Source organism: Cryptomeria japonica, chromosome 3 (genome assembly GCF_030272615.1).
Source record: "Cryptomeria japonica chromosome 3, Sugi_1.0, whole genome shotgun sequence".
NCBI classification, from domain to species: Eukaryota; Viridiplantae; Streptophyta; class Pinopsida; order Cupressales; family Cupressaceae; genus Cryptomeria; species Cryptomeria japonica.
Window position 1 is genome coordinate 122641367 of NC_081407.1, and position 22208 is coordinate 122663574.

At 33.9% G+C, this 22208-nt stretch overlaps 1 protein-coding gene across 1 annotated transcript in view; it reads left to right on the top strand.

Moving 5' to 3' along the window:
• The window catches only part of LOC131038721 (cytochrome P450 734A1), a 31991-nt gene that overhangs the window by 4501 nt on the left and 5282 nt on the right, over positions 1–22208 (top strand). The window contains exons 3-5 of the mRNA XM_059217197.1: positions 13504–13740; positions 13922–14133; positions 14521–14762. Of these exons, the coding sequence (XP_059073180.1) occupies positions 13504–13740; positions 13922–14133; positions 14521–14762 (691 nt within the window). The remainder of the gene's footprint in view (positions 1–13503; positions 13741–13921; positions 14134–14520; positions 14763–22208) is intronic.

Consider the following 22208-nt stretch of genomic DNA (forward strand, 5'->3'; position numbering starts at 1 on the left):
TGGGTCCTATGGTGTTCTAAGGGGTCATATTGTCTCCTGCGATCCCTTAGAATACCATATGACCCCTTATGACACCAAATTGTGTCGTTATGGGTCATATTGTGTCCTAAGGGGTCATATGTCATATTGTGTCATATGACCCCTTTAAGACACCATATGACCCCTTAAGACATAATATGACCCTTTACAACTCTATACGGTGTTGTTATGGATCATATGAAACCATATGGCATCGTTAGGGGTCGTATGGTGTCCTAAGGGGTCATGGGATACCATATGACCCCTAAGGACAACATATGACCCCTTATGACACCATATTGGGTTGTTATGGGTCCTATGGTATCCTAAGGGGTCATATTGTGTCCTACGACCCCTTAGGACACCATATGACCCCTTACAACACCAAATTGTGTTGTTATGGGTCATATTGTGTCCTAAGGGGTCGTATTGTGTCATATGACCCCTTTAAGACACCATATGACCCCTTAGGACACAATATAAAACTTTACAACTCTATACGGTGTCGTTATGGGTCATATGACCCCTTATGACCCCTTACGACACCATATGGTGTTGTTAGGGGTCGTTTGGTGTCCTAAGGGGTCATGAGATACCATATGATCCCTAAGGACAACATATGACCCCCTTATGACACCATATTGGGTTGTTATGGGTCCTATGGTGTCCTAAGGGGTCATATTGTGTCCTACGACCCCTTAGGACACCATATGACCCCGTACAACACCAAATTGTGTCGTTATGGGTCATATTATGTCCTAAGGGATCATATTGTGTCATATGACCCCTTTAAGACACCATTTGACACCAGACACAATATGACCCCTCTCCCCTAATCTCTCTCTCTCTCCCTCTCCCTTAGTCTCTCTCTCTCTCCCTCTCTCCTAATCTCTCTCTCCCTCCTCTCCCCTAATCTTTCTCTCTCTCCCCCTATCCCCTAATCTCTCTCTCTCCCTCTCCCCTAATCTCTCTCTCTCTCTCTCTACCCTCTCTCCCTCTCCCCCTCCCTAATCTCTCTCTCTCTACCCTCTCTCCCTCTCCCCTTCCCCTAATCTCTCTCTCTCTCTCTACCCCCTCTCTCTCTCCCCCCCTCTCTCTCTCTCTCTCTCTCTCTCTCTCTCTCTCTCTCTCTCTCTCTCTCTCTCCTCTAATCTCTCTTTCCCCCTACCCCCTCCACCCTCTCCCCCTCCCCTAATATATATCTCTCTCTCTAAAATATGAGTACTGAAATTGGATATCTAATTTTTACCACTGCCATTAATGTGGCAACAGTAAAAAAAGGGTGGCAACAGGAATTATTTTTGGGACCCCAAATTCATGCATTAAAATCAGATATCCAATTTTTGTAAATAAAAAAGAGCCTTGTGGGCCATTTTGTGGATTCCAACGGCTCAAATTCTTCACATTTTGGTTTCTGTCGACAATCACGGGTTTTTTAGATAGGTTGAGACAAATTTGTGCTTTTGAGAGATTCTTAAAGTCATATCTTACATTGTCAATCATTTAGGAGCATCTTTGTGGAGGTAAATGGGGAGTAGTAGTCATCAGAAGTCTAAACGCAAAAGAAAGCTTTCAAATGACCAAATTAAAGTGTATAGAGAAAGAGATAGAGAAGGTCATAGGAGGAGAAGACAAGGTATGTTAAATATTGCTAATGTTACTTCAATTGAAGATGAAATAGAATTTGAAAATGTTGAACAAGTTATTGAAAATGAAAATGTAGAATTTGAAAGTGAAAATGTTGAAAGTGATAATGAAAATGTTCAACATGATGTGAGAATGGAAAGTGAAAATTTGGGAGTTGACGATAAAGATGTCCATAATTTTGGTGTAAATATGATTTTTTGACATTAGAGGTGAAAATGTAGAAAATTTTGACATAGGAGGTGAACATGTGGAAAATTTTGACATTGGAGGTGAAAATGTGGAAAACTTTGACATTGAAGGTGGAATTGCTCAACCAAGTGAACAATATGTAACACCTAATTACTTCAGAAATGAAGACCCTCCCATGGATGAAAGACAAATTCCAAATCCAACACCTTCAAGATCCCCAAAATGGTTACTTGAAATTGATGAGAACATTATTGTGAATCTTGAAGGCAAGAGGTCAACAAGAACCGTTCAATTGTGAGCTACACAAATTTTCGACCAAAATTTTAGCAATAAGACATTGACCGAGCAATGCCAACTTTTTGTTCAATTGCTAAAGATTATAAAGATGAGACCATTGCTAAACAAATTGAAGATGCGTATGAACAAGAAGATAGAGAGAAATTATATTTTTCCCAAAAATCTATTTGATGCTCTCAATTCTATTGGAAAGAATACCAAGGAAAGAGATAAGAGAGCCACTCAAAGAGTGATTACAACCTCCTTAGTAATCCATCAATTGAGGAAGGCTTGTCAAATGAGACAAACTTGTGTTGATTTGAACATAAACTCTAAAACTTTGGATAGAGCACTTGCACGAAGACAAAGACTTGATGATCCACTTCAACATGATACATGGGCTTTTGGTGGGAGGCTTCCACGTGTTGATAGAAAGTTGATTGACAATGTGAAGGAGGAGATTCAATAATTTAGCACTCTAATTCTAGAGTATCACCCAATGTAAAGGATGTTTTGAAATTAAGAATCAGCAACCGATACCGCACACCGCATCCCAAACATTTCTTGGAATCAAGCCAAACAATGTTGTACAATTTTTTTTGTGAAGTACATCCAACTTTGCAAATATCACAAAGGGCCTTTGAATCTTTGAAGCCATTTTATTGTGTACCTCTTAAGATTCATAATACTTGTTGTTGCAAGTACCATGTGGAGGTTTCAATGTACCATGAACTTCTATGCCATATTCGTTCTACGATGCATACTAATGAGATGTTGCTAGAGTGTGGTGCAATGCTATTTCTGAGATCATCAAGAGATTTACAAGATATATTTTTATGCCCTAGAGATGATGGTTGCTATTTCTATAGAAAAGATTGTTTGAATGAGAAGTGCTCACAATGTGGTGAGTTGTCAAAGTTTGTTTCATGTTTTCATGAGAGCAATGAACACGAGTTTGGAAAGAATTATGCTGAGAAAAAAATATATGAGACAGTGAAATATACTTTGAAGAGTGGAGGTGAAGGTTCTAGATGCGAATTAGTCTCAAGAGAAGCGAGTGTTGCTAATTTTATTTTGGATTTTAAGGAAAATCTTTTCTACAAGTATGCAAGGCACACCCATAGGTCTCAGTGGTTGGATCAATAATTCAGGATGTGTAAGAAGTCTTTCCCAATTGGCACTATTGTATCAGTGGTTGATTTTGCAGAGAACTATACATTGCAACCACAGAATGAGGTACAGTCTCAGTACTACAATTCAATCCAGATTGCTATTTTGTTCACATTGCATATAGACATGCTCATGATAGTACAGAAGAGGGCAGGAAGATAATCAGGGAGTATAATTTTAATATGAGTGATAATAGTTCACACTCCTCCGAGTATGTGCAACATTCTTTTGAGATTTTTTTTGAGTTCTTGCATGAGAAAGATATTGCAATTGATCGACATATCATATGGTTAGATAACTGTATGGTTGAATTCAAGAATGCCCGTATGTTTTATTGGTTGAGTATAATGCATGTAGAGAGGCATATACCTCATATTTGGTGTTTTTTTAGGCAAGGCATGGGAAGGGGGAGCATGATGGAGCAGGTGCATGTTTGAAGAGAGATCTAGTTAAGGATCACTTGAGGATTTCAAGTGCAAATTTTTCCGATGCATGTTCTATTGTTGGTTGGTGTAGTTCACCATTGTCACATGGAGGTACTCTTGATTCAGCAGTGACCAGATTATTTTGGTTGGTTGAGGAGGGAACAGTGGGATACAGATTGGATTGTCAAACAATTAAAGATTCTTCAAAGATGCATTCATTTCTCAGCTCAGATGCAAGTACATGGACCATTTGGACACGAGCATTGGATTATTTTTGTTAGAGTTGTGTTCGGTGTGATTGGGTTCAGTACGAGTCAAGTGAGTGGGTTGATATGTGGGTTCCACAATATCTAACTCCTTTATCTCAAACAATATCCTTATCAAATGATGACATGGAAAGTTCACTTGAGTATGACCATCTATCAAATCTTGTACAACCAGGACAGTTTTTGCAGTTGTTGCACTGCAAGGGAATAAAGAGAGATCATAATATTGGTTGGCATGATGTGTCTAGGGAAAAAAAAATCTAACACAACCAAGTTCAAAGGGATTGTTCTCAAGTGCCACTGATTCTAAGTTAGGGCCCGTCAAAGTTTGATAATTATTAGCACTTAGGGTGCTCAAGGGACGACACCGGTAGGGTATGACCTTAAGCGTTCGACCGAGTGGGGGGGGGGGAGAAATAGGAGAATGCATAGGGTAATAATGCCTAATTGGACATGTCAGAACTAACGGTTCGTGCTCATGATGAGAAGAACGAGAAATTGGCCACGCGACAACATTTGATTGAATGAGACTGATGATTTTTTGCCAACTAAAAAAATGCCGCCCTAATAAAACTGATGCTCTGCAAAAAGGATTAGAAAATCTGTTTGATGGCAACACACACAAGAGCACAAGAAACAAATGTTAGTGTTAGCAACAAAAGATTATCCTAAACAGGCATATTAAGAGAGATATTAAGCATGAAATAGAAAGCATATAAACATAGAATAAAATAGCTAATCAAGATGCTCATAGTTGCTCCTCCCTTGTTCCTCTCCTCTCCAAGTCCCAAATGAGTGTAGCTCTCAGCTTTTAGCACTAGCCATGGATGCCATATGGAGATTCAAGATGGTTGAATATGATAAGCAAATGCTATGCAAGTGTATATAGTGATGCTATGAGAAAACTCTATGCTAATGCCAGTATAACAACAATACTCTAATACTTTCTCTTTTGCTTGAGGAGAAGGGTTCTATTTATAGAAGAAATGGGGAAATGAAGGGTTAAGATTGAATAATCTTAACAAGGGTTAGGATTGAAAGATATTCAATCCATGTGAGACTTTCAACCCAATCCCATGTTGACAAGTGTCACCATGAGGAGGCTTGAGAGGAGAGATAAGGAGCATTAAATGCTCGAGGGACATGATGGTTACCCTAGTCAAAGAAATAAATGCTTTGAAAAGACACATGGGTTACATGAGGGTTAAGTTAGGGGTCAAAGTCTTTAACTATGGGTGCAAGTGGAATTAACCATTAATGGTCATGTAAGAGCCATAAGTGGTTTGGAAGACTTTAGAAGTTAATTTGTTGAACACACAAAGCATTAATTGCTTTTCAAAGACTTTGGAGTCTTTGAGAAGTGACTCCAATTTGCTTAGGAATGTGACAATATTTAGGGGATGGATTAGGTTAATTAGGAAAGGTTTAGAAGAATCTAGAAGGGGTTTAGGCATGCAAGTGGATTTTGTAAGAAAATGCAAGTGGGAGGAATTTTGGTATTTTCAATTAAAATAAAATCATTTATTTCAATTAAATGGTGTAATTTGCATTTGGATAAATATTCAAATAAATATTAATTTATTTAAATGAGAAAAAGGAAGATAAAGCATTAAAATGCTTGAAGACTTTGAGGGAAACCATTAAAGGCTTGAAGACTTTAAGGAAAACCATTAAAGTCTTAAGAAGACTTTAAGGGAAGCCATTAAGTTTGAAGACTTTAAAGCCATCAAGTTTGAAGACTTTAAGGGAAACCATTAAAGGTTTGAGAAGACTCTAGAAGGAAGCTATCAAGTTTGAAGACTTTAAAGCCATCAAGTTTGAAGACTTTAAGGGAAACCATTAAAGGTTTCAAGTGGGTGAGGATAAATGGGATTTTAAATAAATAATTTATTTAAAATAATTGTGGAACTTGCTTTTGTAGGCAAATACAAGTGGGTGGAGGATAAAGGTGATTTAAATAAATAATTTATTCAAAATAATTGTGCAACTTGCTTTTGTAGGAAAATACAAGTGGGTGGAGGATAAAGGTGATTTAAATAAATGTTAATTTATTTAAAATAATTGTGCAACTTGCTTTTGTAGGAAAATACAAGTGGATGGAGGATAAAGGTGATTTAAATAAATATTAATTTATTTAAATGTGAGAGATGAGATTTTGGGGGTTTTAAATAAAGATTAATTTATTTAAATGTGAGAGAAGATTTAATTAAACAAATATGATTTATTTATTTAATTAATGGTATGAATTTGGCTAAGTGAATTAAATCAAATAAATTGAATAATTTATTTAATTAATAGGAGAAGAGGGTTAAGATGAATTAATTAAATATTAATTTAATTAATTATTAATTGATGGTTAAATAATCAAATAAATACTAAGTATTCATTTAATTAAGTGGACAGATTTATGTGACTACAAAAACCGTAAGGAATCTTGAAAAACAAAGATAGGCTTTTGTAGGGACCCCTCTCGTGGCCTCGTAGGTTCAAAAAGATCATTCAGAGGTGCCACAGTTTCCAAGTTAGGGCCTGTCAAATTTTGATAATTTTTAGCACTTAGGGTGCTCAAGGGACGACGTTGGTAGGGTATGATCCCAATCGTTCGACTGAGTGGGGGGGGGGATAGGAGAATGGATAGGGTAAGAATGACTAATTGGACATGTCAGAACCAATGCTTCATGATCACGATGAGTAGAAAAAGATCTTGACGAGTAGAACAAGATCACGACAAGAAGAACAATCTTGAGCAATTTTGCCAATATGAGAAACCTATGACTAGACATAACAAATATTGGTCTAGATGACCTTATTACATAAAAAAAAGATTATATTTCACCTTAAAACTATCAGTCTATGTCTAGACGTGTATAATCATTATAAGTTATTTATGTTAGGGTTTCAAGCAAATATGAACTAACAATTATATGCAAATTTAAATACAAAAGATAAAGGAATAAAATAGGACACAGATAACATAGAGATTTAACGTGGTTCACCCAGAATGGGTTACGTCCACCATAGACAGCCATCCAATCTTTCTTATTATCTAGCAAAAATAGTACATCAACATTACGATGCTGCCCCCGAGCTCTCGCTCGGAGCCCGACCTAGCCCCAGACCCTGCCAAGGATACGTGCTGAGTGTACAGTACTTTGCCAATCAGTCGCCACATTTCAACAATTTAAACTATTCATTCAATCATATTTGCATTCAATTACCTTTCCCTTATCTCCAACTGCACTACCAGATCCGAATCACACATCCCTGCACTCGCGCTACTTGTGCCCTACAAGAGTAAAATAAGATATACATGCAAGTTACTACATAATCTAATTAATACAAATATAAATGATGAGAATGTATGTACAATAAAATACAAACGACTAGGTGCAATAATATATGTACTGTAAAGCTATCAAGGCCAAATGAAATGGTCGTCAAGGTGCCCTCTTGGATCTGTGTCAACTCCTCCTCTATCATCAACTATTAAATAGACCATGTAAATAAAAATTAGTACTTAATATTATCTAGATTATAAATATTTATTTAAAATATAGAATGAACTATGAAAATACAAATCTTACCACTACATCATCAATGTATGATGAAGGTGCCTCCTCTCATCTAGCATGTGAGGACTCTCTAGGGTATCCTCCAGTCCCTGCCATAACATTTGGTGCATCGTGCATCTCATGCACCTCATAATCTCCAGTGTGCGCAAGAGGATCAATAGGCTGTCTAACTGGACCCAAGCATAGGTGCCCACACATGACACAACTATGGGGCACACAAATGTGTGGAGCTGAGGAGGACATGTTAGCACCACCGGATTCACTGCTACCATCTGGTGCAGAAGCCCTCAAGGCCCAATGAGACCTCATTGATGAAATAATCATGATGAGTTTGATGCAATGTAACAAGGTCATTTTATGATCTAGTTTGGTGCAATAAGACCTATAAAGGTCAATAATGTAATGGTTTAAGTCCTAGACTCAAGTTACTCAAATGTTGTCAAGTATGTTCAAGATGATGTCAAGTATGTAAAGTTGTCAATTTGGGTTAATATGGTCAAATGTGAGAGACCAAGAGAAAAATCATTTATTTGAGTCATTTTGTCACAAATATGCTAGATGTAGTCATCTTGTGGTCATGAGTTAAAAATAAAGACAAGAAGTCTAAAGTTGTAAAAGTTGGCAAATTCAAATTTGTCATCCCAACGGTTAGTTGGTTAAGAGGATAGTTAGGGAGTTTGAGGAAGGAAAGATAGGGTCTAAAAAGTATTTAATGTCCATGTACACGCTGAGAAAATTAGTTATTGAAGAAAGGAGTGTAATACATGTAAGACAAAGCTTCTGGTAATAAAGCACACATGGTTATACTGTAGATTTGAGTGGAATCTGAACTTTACTTTGATAGTATTAGTCTGTACAAGACCATATTTGATTGGATTTGCATGGATACTGATAGATAATCATCTTAACACTCTTTGTGCATTTATTTGGAGGTTTAATTCATCCATTTTGTGCCTTTATAATTGATTGTCCTATAGCAACAGTGTGTTAACACTTTTGTGAAGGGTTTTGACAACCAAAATGGAAATGTGACCCATTCCACTTTATGTGGTTACCGTGGCTTGTGGAATGGGTCAAGAATAATGTATTATATGATTCTCTAACAATTCATGTGCAAGGAATGATGTGGAGATGAAGTGTTGATACCCTAGGGTAAGGGGTTGAGTGTGAATGCAAGCATTGGAGGTGCCATGCATTGGATTGAGCAATTTATTTGAACAAGGGTGGAATTTTATGTTAGATTGTGTTTATACATTCTGAATGGATGGTGTTGGATCCTTTGGTTAGGTCGATAAATGATTGGAAGGGAGAGATTGAGAAAGCCCTAGTTTGTAGGCTTCTAAACGAGGGTTTTGTGTTTGAGTGGGTAAATGAATGTGGTACCTAATAAAAACTTGAAAATATGTGGTTTGGCATCAGGAGGAAAGACTTTTTTTGGGTTATAAGTCTTGTGGTTGTGTCCTTAGGGTGGTTGCTTTGTAAAAGTGGCTTAATTAGGCCTAGTTCAAGGGTTACAGGGTACTAGTTTTGTGCAATGGTCCAAAGGATTCCTACCTGGTTTTGGGATATGTTACAAAGATTGGAAAAGGGTATCCAAATATGAAATTTATTTGTCAAGTGTTTTGGAATTCTTTTGAGTAAAAGTTAGATTACCTGTTGAACAAGGCTACCAGGGATTAGCTTATTTGGGGATTCGGGTATAGGTTTATGAGTGAACCAGTTGATAGGGTGAGTGAATCATATTGGAAAAAGTGGAACATGGTATGTAGAGACCCTAGGAAGTGTTGGAACAAGTTGGTGAGGTTGAGAGATCTATTTGGGCATCTTGGTGAAGCCTTGTGAAGGAAGGTGAAATAAGAAGAGTTGAGTTTTGAAGAAGAAAGAATGATGAGTTGCAATGTGATTGTGGGAGGGTCCATGATGCTATGCATCACCATCAAAAGTAGGTTGAGCTACTGCCCCAGCCTGAGAAACCAAAAGGCTACTCAAAGAGTGAATAGCTGATATGGTCTGTGACGCCGCCTCATAGATGATATCTGGATGCTGCACTAGAGGTGGGGGATCAATAGGAGGAGGGGGGACATATGGGCCCTGGACTACTCTAACTACCCCAGGTCTATTTTGGGGCATACCTAAACCCACACCCTAGAAAGGTTGGATGTCAAAGTAGTTCACATGTTTTCTTAAAAAAAACTCAACATACAATTTTTTGATGAAGTAGAAGGGGACATCAAGATTGTTGTTGGGTGGTTTATCGAAAACCATCCACCAACGATCCCAAAATTTTTTCACAATATCATCATTTGTGCACCATTTAATAGAAAGTTTTGTTTTTTGGGGGTCTACAGGTTGACTAGTGCGGGGATTCACAAATAATGTGGCGATGGTGGCTTTGGATATCTCGAGATCCTTGATCTCCTTATAGGACAAGCCATCCGCATATTGTTCCCTCATAGAATCTTGCCACAAAAGAGCAACATTGTGCTCCTCAGTGACGGTTTCTATACTCTTTATGATGGACATGAGGGGATCAAACATTGGATTCAAGCGAGGGATCCTACGATAGACATCTACAATCCCCCTTAATTGGTTCAAATTTTGTGCAATTAAATCCTGAATTGAGGGGGGGTTTGGCAAATGAGGGTTTTGTGCAGAAGGGTTGGTTGTTGTAGTTGTGGTTGATCAATGTTTTCACTGTTATCCCCCATTTTTAACCTAATTGAATGTAAACAATTGAATTTAGTTAACAAATTTGAACAATTTCATAGTTGATTTAAAAAACCTAGTTTTCATGAAAAAAACATATTTTGAATGAAAAAACAAATAAACATTAAAAAAAATGCAAAAATTTGAATGAAAATGATGAAAAACAATAAAATTCCTACCTTTTATTGGATTTTTTTGCAAATTTGGATCACAAAATTGGATATCAGGTCCAACCAAATATCGGATTTGACGGAATTCACACAGTCTGTGGGTGAAAAATAACCCACAGGCTATCACAGTCCACTTTTATTGTTTCAGAAAATCGGATATCCGATTTTTATAGTTATATTTGTTTATGATGAAAATGGATAACATCAATATTGAGAGACTAAATGAATTCAACCACAAAACCCTAGCCTAACAACAACAAAGATCCACCATAACATATGAAGATTACCTAAGACAATGCAAATCAAATGAAATCACAAAGATTATACCATCACATGTCCAATAGGGTTTGAATCTCCTTTCTTCCTATCTCCATTTATCTTGCTTGATATATTTGCTCTCAGATTTTATGTGTGCACAAGAGCTCAATAAAGAACGAAAATGTGGTTGCAAGTAGGCTTGATCTCATATGAAAGTTCGAATACTAGAGTAGTCAAGTAGTCAGCAAGGGGGGTTTGATAATGCAGGAAGTATCTCCTTATATAGAAGACACTATAAGAAATGGAGGGATAAGATTGAGAGGTGTAAAAGATAAATGGTTGGCTAGGATTAGAGGGTAGGTAGAGAAAATAATGAGAGGGTAGGTAGTGTAGGAATTAAGAGATGAATGACATGTGTCATGGGTAGAAAAGGCTAATGAATTAATTAAATAAATATTTATTTATTTAATTAATAGAAGAAGTGGGATCAATTAAATAAATAAGATATTTATTTAATTTAGGAAAAAGGATAATTTAAATAAATAAATGTATTTATTTAAATGAGAAATAAGGCTAGAAGAAGATAAATGAATTAATTAAATAAATAAAGATTTATTCAATTAATAGAAGAGTTAGGCTAAAGATAATTAAATAAATAAAAATATTTATTTAATTAGACATGACAATTTTAGGTGTTTACAAGATTATTTAAAATAACATTATATTATATTATATTATATTATATTATTTTTTTAATTTAAAATTACCTATAAAAATCATATATCTGATATTTTTCACATCGCCACTTTTTGCCCCCCCATGATCTTGCACTAACCCTAACCTTATTTATTAATTAGTTTTAAAAAATTAATTAATAGATCAAATATACATTCTAATGGAGTTAACCATAACCATTAGATCCTAGAAAGGTGTATAATTTAGATTTTCCAAAAAAGAGACCCTTAAGCATTAGGCTAGATTGGACTTTCTATTGTTTCTCATTGTTTATGTAGATGTTAATAGAAGCAAATTGGAGTGCTCTTCAATCTCCAATGCATAATGTTTATATGTATATGTATGTATATATATGTGCTTGTGTGTGTATATATATGTATATGTATGTATGTATGTATGTGCATATGTATATATGTGTATGCACGCACACACACACATATGTTTATTATATATTTAAAATATTAAGAAAGGATTCTTTGTTTCATATGTTATGTCCTCTCATTAGGGGTAAAGTAGACCTTGTGACCTTGTGCTCAACACAAGAAGCTCTCCCAAATTGAGAAACCCCTTAAAATTTAAAAATTATATTTTTTTATCAACTTTATTAATTGTTGAGTTTATTTAGTATATTTGTTAAATATATTGTAATAAAATAAAATAAAATAAATTAATTATCTCAAATGAATTGATTTTAAAAAATAATATAATATTTATTTTTTAAATGTGAATAATCAAATTAATTTTAAAATTTAAACTAGCTTTTGTCAATTTTTAGTCCAAATTTTTATGTTAGAATTCTTACTTCATATAGAATTGGCTTTATAAATTTAAATTTTATTAACTTTGTATCAATTTCATTAATTGTTATGAGTTGACTTCTATAATTGTTGTGTGTTACTATAATTCAATGAATAATTAAGTATTTTAAATGAATCAATGTTCATTTTTAAATGTGAATCTACTATTTTATTTAAAAATCTTATATTGTTTGATTAAGTCAATTGCTAAATGTTAAAACTTTTTGATTCTATACTAAATTTTTTGTGTGTGAGAATATTCTTATTTCACATAGATTTGACTTTAAAATTTAAAATTTATAATTTTTTATCACTTTTATTATTTTTATGAGTTGATTTGACATAGTTGTTGTGCAAATTATCATATTTAAATAAGTTAGACTCAATTAATTATTTCTAATGAATTATTTGTTAAAAAATAATTTAACATTTATTTTAAAATATGAATAATCAAAAAAAAAATTTAGATTGTTTGATTAAATCAGTTGTCAAAATTTAAACTTTTCTTAATTTGCAGGATTATTACCTCATGTATAATTGACTTTATAAACTTTAAATTTTAAATGTATTAATTATTAATAGTTGGCCTGGAATAGGTTGTGTGCATGTTATTATAATTAAATGAGTTAGAATTAATTAATTGCTTCAAAGTTTAAAATAATGTCAAGGTTTTTTTAAATTTAAATATTCAAATTTATTAATTAAAAAATTTAAATTATTTGATTAAGTTTATTACTAAAGATTAAATCTTTTTGAATTTAAGCTATAGGTTTTTAATTTGCGTTATGGGTATCAATAAAGTTGCACAACTTCTGAAATTAAAGTCTAAAAATTCTAACTATTAAGAGAAAAGTGTGTGTCTATTATTAATCATGGAGAATTCTTTTATCTCCTTAGAATTCTTGGTCATCTGATGATGATGAGTGTGATTTGAAATGTTGATTGTAAAAATTTGCATACACAATCAAATCCATAAATAACAAGTAAATGATTTTTCATTTCTTTAAAATTAGTAATCTAAAAGTTGAGATAACCAAAATAATTAAAACATGTAAAATATCTGATGCTTTTCCCTAATAAAAAATAATCCTGTACATCCTTCAGGACTGTGTATACATTGGAAGGTCTCAACAATTGAAGACTAAAGCATATGTTAGTGCATTGAGAAAGAATAAATTGAGTGAGCAACAATTCAGAGATGAATTGTTGTTCAACATAGAAAATTATCACTTAGAACATGGAATGGCTTTTTTGGATTTTAGCTGTGGTTTCAGCTGGTTTAGCAATAGTTCTGATGGAATTTGTGAAACTTATATGGTTGAAACCACTGCAAAGTAAAAAGAAATTTGAAGCCCAAGGGATTCAAGGTCCTCCATATAAGTTATTCAATGGAAATGCTCCTGATATTGTTAGACTGGCCAGGAAGGAAAGCTCCAAACCATTGCCACTGCCAGAACACAATATAGTTCCTAGAGTTCTTCCTGCCTATCATCATTGGATGCAAACATATGGTACATATATCCTATCTATTAGAAACATTAATGAAATAAGTTTATCAATGAAGTTGATGTGCATGTATTTTCTCACTGGACACCATCCAGTGAAGAAATCATATATCCTGAATTTTGCAGTAGAATATAAGAACAGAAGGATCTATAACACCCAATTCATTATGCATTGTCTGTGATGTAGGTCAGGAATTTGTTTTCTGGTTTGGGAATAAACCCAGGCTTTATGTTACTCACCCTGAGCTTGCAAAGGAGATATTATGTAACAAGTTTGGACATTGTAACAAACTTCAAAATAAGCAGCTTGGAAAACCAGGCCTTTCAAGGTTAAATGGGGAGAAATGGGCTCATCATAGAAGGATTCTCAATCCTGCTTTTCACACTGAACTCTTGAAGGTAAATCCCAGGGCTAACATGAATAACAAAAAGATATGAAAAGGTAAATCTACCCAAGTTGCACTATTTTCAACAGCACAAATAATATTTGAGATACAACATAAATTTTATTGTCAAGTGATAGTTTTGGTGGATTTGATTGTGTGAATTTTTAATCAACATTTCAGATAGATTTCTCTTTTCAAACTTATTCATTCTAATGATGGATCATAGAACAAAACATCGATAAAAAAAACCAGTCACATAATTAAATGCAGAAACTATTAACACAATTTATCATGAACTGTAAAAATTTTATACATCTAATAAATTTTATTTTCCTTTCTTATCTACAATCTGTGTGATAAGATTGCAGACTAGATGTCTGAGTTCTCTAATACTTTGCAGGGTATGATTCCCTCAATTGTACAAAGTGGTATCAACATGTTGACAGAGTGGAGTAAATTGATGTCATCAGATGCAAATGAAATTGAAGTTTTTAAAGAATTTTGTATACTTTCATCAGACATAATTTCCCGCACAGCATTTGGAAGCAGTTATTTAGAGGGGAAACGCATTTTTCATTTGTTGGATCAACAAATCCTTCTCTTTTTTGAATCGATTCGCAGTGTTCATATTCCTGGCTTCAGGTAACAAGTTTTAGCCCTATTTCCTCCATAATCTCTTTTCTGTATGATGTGTATGTGTCATTAGATATTGTAGAGTCCCCATTCATTGTTAATGGTCTATCAGTTAATTGTCACTAGTTTTCCCTTTGCTTTCAACTGTTTTAGTTTGTTGTCAAATGAGTTAGCATGATTATAGAAGTGCATCCATTATCTTCTATGTTTCAATTATGGTTTGTTTTTGTTCATCTAATCTTTCAATTATTAATTTTTCATGTTTCAATTATAGTTTGTTCCTTGCTTATCTAATCTTTCAATTATTAAAAAATTTCACATGTACCAATACTTACTTTATTTCCAGGACTTAGATTTTTTGGCTTTTTTGAACTTTAACGGAAAGAGTTGTGCAACTTTATTGGTACCCATAGGGTGACTTCTGGCACATTTGTGCACAAGTATTGGCCATTTTTTAGGTGGTTGCAGTGTAAGGTTATTGGGACATCTTTAAGTATGTATCAGTGGACACTTTGAAATGATCATTTTTTGACCCTTGCAAGTATAATGGATCCCACAACATGTGTCGTTTATTACCCATAAGCCAGAAGAATAGCTATATTGGGGCATCTTTAAGTACGTACCATGGACATTTTTTGACCCTTGCACGTATAATAGATTCCACAGCATGTGCTGTTAATATTCAAAAGCCAGAACAATAGCTATATGCAGTTAAATCTGTGGGGTGTTTAAAATTATCTATAATGACTACTAATACACAAATATTAAATAATTTCAAATGTTTTAAATTATAATTGTTTTATTATGCTACCTTGTTTTGCACCTAATGACATGAACACACCCAAAATACTAAATTCATGTCTTTGGTTAAGAAAGGTTTTGTTTGATTTTTACTAACACCCTAGGTCAAATCAAACCATGGACAACCTTAAGAAATCGATTCCAACAGAAAGTACATTTCCATCTCTTAAAAAGAAAATTCAGTAGACATCTCACAATTAAGCTTCAAAACTGGATCAGGGAAGGAGCGGGAATATTTCTACTCAAATTTCATTGAAAGACTGAATGAGAGGGTAGAAGAAATGGCAGAACATTAAAATAAAAAAATCGGCAAACCACAGTGTTTACATGCCTAGATATTTTTTTATTCTAATTTTCAAATCACAAACCATAGAAATTTGCCGTTCATGAGAGATCTGTGAAAGATGATTCTTCCTAAACCAAAAAAACACCAGTTTAGGCTTACAATTGATTTTAATTTTTTTCCAAAATCCAAATATTTGTGAACAGCCATGATGTCCTAAATTACCCAGAAGAGGTCAAAAATGGCTCAGAAAACCTGCAAATCTGATTTTTGGATTTCAATTCGATTGATGGATTCAATGTTCTAGATGAAAAACCATTAAGATTCTATCGTTACTTTGGTTAGAGGCATTCTCAATCGCTCCACTAAGCTCACCTCTTTACCAGAGGTCGTCTCCAAACACCCTTATTCTGTAAAACCACCCCATATTTCAATGTGTGGATTTTTGCAATGAATTCCTTGGACCCTGTGCTCATTCTTCCATGATTCCAGCAAATTTTCTAAAACTTTCTCTTTTCCTCCAATTTCTCCAACACCCTACGCTCAAAGGATTGTTGTAGTCTATCAAGAACAAGTTCACACAAAATAGATTGTTGGTTACCCAAATCAAAGGATACATTCACAATTAATGACTGAAAAGCCATCATCAATGTGTTGTAAGAGGTGGCAGATTCCTTTGAATCACCAAAACCACGGCATAAGGAAGCCAAGTGTTTGACGGAATGTCTACCTTGGAACTTTTGGTATGGCTTTTTCTGGAGTTAATGCTGATTGCCCGATTCCCAAAATGCTTTTGCATCACTCCCATTTGTTTGAAATTTTATGTTACGAAATTGGTAACACATGAAAAGATGAAAGATGAAATATTTCTAAACCAAAACAGATGCTTTTCACTTTCAGTAAATAATCCCTTATGTTGGATTATAAGGATGCTCTTTCCTGCATGGAAGATTTCTTAGTTACCAAAAGTAAAAGTATTGATTCTAGATGATTGAATGAGTAAATGAATATTTTTAATAACGTCTACAAGGCCAAACAGTCTATGGGACCACAGATAGCTAGCAAAAGAAGCTATTACTCGTGGGTAAGAAGTTATTACTCGTGGGTAAGAAGTTATTACTAGTGGGTTCAGGTGGAATATGCTTTGTCATAATGAGCATGATTTGGTACGTTAATATTGTCCATGTTTGAATAAAATTAATATTGTGACGATGTTTTCTATATGAACTCAATCCACTAACTTCTTGATCCATAGTGGACATTTATGACTTGCTAGACGATTGCAATGTTTAATGTTTGGAGCCATTGAATCATTCCAATAATAAATTTCTATATTGGTATTAAATATTATAAATTAATATATATTTCTCTAATAAATATGATAAAATGATAGAAACACTTACTTACAAAACAAAAATCTTAAATGTTTTTTAAAATTAAAAAATAGTTTATATATTCATATTAAAGTTGGATCATTTCAAAAATAAGTTTCTAAATTAGTATTAAAACATAATCATGATCTAATATTTTAAATTAACAGAAAAATAATTCTCTACATTGATATTAAGAAATATTTAAGATAATATTTAAAATATCTCATCTATGATATTATATTTATAAAATTATATATAAAATATAACAACATAAAATTATAAGATTGGATAAGTTTTTTATTTTATAGAAGATTGTGGATATAGTTGAAAATTATCCTATCTTTTAAATTAAACTTTTATTTTTGAGAGCCATAAAACTCTCTTACCATTATTGTTTTGTTTTCAATTTCTTATTAAAATTTTGAAAAATTTATTTCTATTTCTCAATAAATTAGAAAGTACATTATTATCATTGTATTTTTTATTTTATTTTTAGCTTTTTAAAAGTTTGATATAATATTTTATTATTAGATTTTTGTTTATAGGGAGAGATCATATCCATTTTATTATTATTGTAGATTTCATTAAGTAATAAGATTTTTCTTAATTAATTACTACTAATTAGATTTTAAACAAATTAGAAATTCAATTTTTGATTATTTGAATTATGCAAAAAATAATTTATTAAGAAAATGATTTGTTACTTAAGATATAAACTTTATTTACTTATCAAAAAATAACAACCGACTTCAACACAACAGAAGCTCAAAACCCCTAACCCACTAAATAGCAGCTTATAATATAATAAAAAACATTTTAACAAAATCTAAACAGAACATATCATAGCTATCATTGAGATAAACGGAAACCTAATAACAACATTGTTTAAAGTCTTAATTAACCCAAGCTCATGAAATTTACCAATTGCTAAGATTAAACCAGTATAGATAACCATGGTAGGCATGCAGGCCAACACACTGAAACCATTATACCAAAATACTAGAATTAAACTAGTCAACAACCAAAAAGATCATAACAAAAAGAAAATGGTACATAGCCCAGAAAACTAGCACAGATAGCGCAACTAATTGGGGCCACAAAGCAGTTCCTTGAAAGCTTTCGGAGGTGGCCTTTCCCTTGCTACTTCTTGATCTTTCTCCTCATCTTGCTCTACCCAGAGAAAAACCCCATGGTAGCCTTTGGCAGTAACACAAAGAGTACTAACCGCCCTTCTTAGTTGGGCCTTTTCAAATCAAAGAGATTTTCTTCTATATAAGCTCGAGGGTGCATTGTAAAAGGGGTTCCCAATTGTTTACCATTTTTGGAAGAAGAAGATCACTTAGAAAATAGCTATGCATTCAATTCAGACCTTAGAATTGCATTCAATTCAGACCTTAGCATTGCATTCAGTCAATTGATGAAAGAAAAACAAGTTTGCCTCTGTTGTATGTTTATTGTTGTTTTATGGATGAATTTACAGCTTTGTGTCAACTCAAATGAATATAGCTATTAATTGTTATGGTTTTTGGCTTTTATAATTTCATCACAAATGCACGGGTAGTTGAATCATGTTTTTTATACTCTTTCAATCATCTATAATAATTTGTGATTTGGGGTTATACTATGCCATTTGGTAAGCAAAATTTGTAGGGAATAATTGTTTTAGCGAGATAATAGGAACATCCCCTATGAGCCTTAGCGGGTGCTTCTCACGAAAAAGATCTGAATATTTTGCCCTATGTCTTGTCATTTTGTGCATTTTGTTCTCTTTCCACCAATAAAGAGTATGTGGCGTTCTGTGATAATTTTTTTGGGGTCATCAGTTTTTCTAAAGGGGATTGAAAGTGCTGTAAAATCTTTGGCACATCACCCTAGATTAGATTTACTTATGTTTATTTCCTCTTTTCCTTTCCATCCCCTCTAATATTCGAAGAATCGGCTTCTAAAATCCCAGAAGTCGTTTCTTAGGTCACATTAAGTTCCCACACTTGTCAAACTTCCGGATAGCCCTTATTTAAGATGTGAGCCTTCTTAGGGATCAACATGAACCACCTGCATTACCTCCCAAATGTCATCAATGTTGGTTGACATAATCATCCCTTTCAACAACAACAACCTAGTAAAATCTTCTCTTGGTTTTATGAAATCAAATTGAACATGATAACACTTGTTCAAGATTAAAAACCATAACCTACAATCTGATTTTTCTAAATTCAGCAATCTGAAAATAGGACAGTAGCTGCAATACTGAAATTTGCTAACCAAAATAGAGAAAGAAAGTTTTGAAATGACATCTGTAGAATCTGAAATTTCTTCCCTTTCAATCAACTCCTAAAAATTTCTCCATTCCATACCTGAAGACGCTTACCAACTTAATGAACAACAATTTCCATCATGTTGCAATGCTACCCTAATATTTCTTTGGGCATACTTCAAACTTCTTCATGATGAGTTGCCGACTTGAAAATTTCAGCAAACTGTAAACCAAGTTTATTGTTTGATAACACATCTATTTCATGACTAAACACTTCACTTGGATCCCACACTCTCATGTGAAGACAACCTTGAGTGAGAGGATATGAGTGTCCTTTGCTACAAGTTATCTTTTCTTTGTTTCCAATCCCAAGATGCTTTTCATGATCTATGTGAGCAATCTTTAGAGAATAATCTTTGTATTTGTTCAAATCTGAAATCAGTACCTCATTGGTTGATTTAATCAAGATCAACAACTTAAAACTAGAACAATAGCTGCAATAATGAATTATTCTCATTTTCACAGATGATTTGGGAAACAAAATAATGAAAATTGCCCCTTCAAAAACTAGGAAATCATCACAATCGATCACCATTTGAAATGTTCTCTTTCCCTTTCCCAAAATTGACTGCCCTAATGCCTATGAGTATTTAAATTAAGCTTCATTGTGACTGAATTGTATGATAATAGAAGTGTTGATGATGATTTTTTTTTTCCAATAGGCCTCCATGCAATCTCCTTCCTGTCACTGCCAAGCTTACTCACAAGTGGCTAATGTTCTCTTGCATCAAAACTAATTATTGAGGTAAGATCACCATGCTTATGCTTTCTCTTTTGGATAATCATGAAAATTTCTTCAAGGAGAGTAAAATACTCAATACAATTCCTTACCTCACAATAGTGGTGACGTTTCCTACTTCTTGGTGGGCTCAAAAACTTAGAAGTTCAAACACCATACAAGGTAGATGCAATATAAAATAAACTTTATTACGAAAGTATGCCTTAGCTGGATACAAAACATTGCATACCTTACCATAATTCAACCCAAGAAGATGTCCTCGAGATGATGAAGTCTTCATTTATCCTATCATCCCATGGGGAATCTTCTTCTATTGCTTCACTTCTTTCTTCTTTACAAAGTGGCCTGCCTGGAGGATTACCGACAAGAATCTTTTCATGTTGGATCACATGATTTTGCACATCATTAGGATTAGATATTTGGTCTTCATTTGAAGCTTCATGTGAATCGCGAAACTGATCATGGGAGGAATTCGTCTTCATCTGCATGGCATCAACAATCTTTGGTGGCCCCTTAACTGGACCACTAGGCCCCACCTCATGTCTAAGAACCACACCTGGATCCTGTATCCTGTTATTTATAATCACTTATGTTGATAGAATCAGAAGTGTCTTAGCATCCATCACAAAATTGTGGATTATCAAAAGTTGACTCTGGATCCATCTCAAAGAGTGGGTTATCAATGAGCTGAAAATTATTTTCATCCTCACTCAAACTGATCTTCTTGCAGATCCAAACTTGTACATTCCACTTCTAATTTCTTTGGAAAATGCTCTAAATCAAAAGCCTCTTGAAGGCTATCAAGCTCTTCAATTACCTCTCTGATTTCCTTCGTCAATGTTTCATTTTATTGCTCCCTGAATTGTTCTGAAACCTCAAGCTGATTTTTCATTTCTAGACCCGTCATTTGGGTACTTCCTAATGATTCCTTTGTTGATTTAAGCTCGAAAGTGAGCTCAACAGCTTCTTTCTCTTTTCCTTTGAATGCATTAAGGGTCTCTTTTACAAACTTGATGATACGGTCTCTATCTAAAAGTAATTACAGGCAATCCAATTTCATTGTTTCCAAGGCATCTTTGACTATTTGCAGATATACAAGAGTGTAATCTCCCCTTTTCAAATTAGGATTTAATAATAAACAATAATAATAAAATTATAAATATAAAAGAATAAAATTAAACATAACCATAACTAAAATTTAGTTTAGTTTAATGAATGGTCAAAAGGCATAAGATGAAAAGTTGTTGCTCCCTCAAACATGAGATATAAAAGGGAGATGAGAACTTCATTGAAAGGGGGATAATTTGGGAATCAGAAGTGAAGATCTGATTTAAATAAGAAGTGCAGATCTGATTGTGAAAGGTTGTGTCCCTTTCAAAGGGCAGAAGTAATGAAGAGTTGCACTCTTTCAAAGGGTGCTAATGGTGAAAGGGTGTGTCTCTTGCCAAAGGACATCCATAATGAAGAGGTGTGACCTCTCCCTCAAATTGAGAGATATAAAGGAAAGGAATCAAAAGCATCCAGTGGCAGGAACATCGATCAGATCAGATCATAACTGTTACTAAGTTATAGGAATTGGCAGCCAACTAGTAGGGGCCATTACAAGGAGTAAATCTTCCTTGAATGCCTTTCTATCTCTTCTCAACTTGGGCTTTCCAAATGAGGTCTTCAAAGAAATTGTGTGTGCTATCAACTCTTCTTAAATATTGCACCACTTTTCTCTTCAGTGAACAAAAATTGATTTTTCAACTTGCAGCTCTGTAGGCCCTTTCTCTATTTTTACAAAGCAGCTTTGTTGTTCATGCAAATGTTTTTTGTATTTTCTTCAATTGTACGAGCAATAACATCTCCAATTCTGGGACTATCATCTACTTCAAACTCAACAATTTGAAGAAGACTCATGTACTCCTCTTCACTTGTGTCATATCTCGTGATGATAAGTATG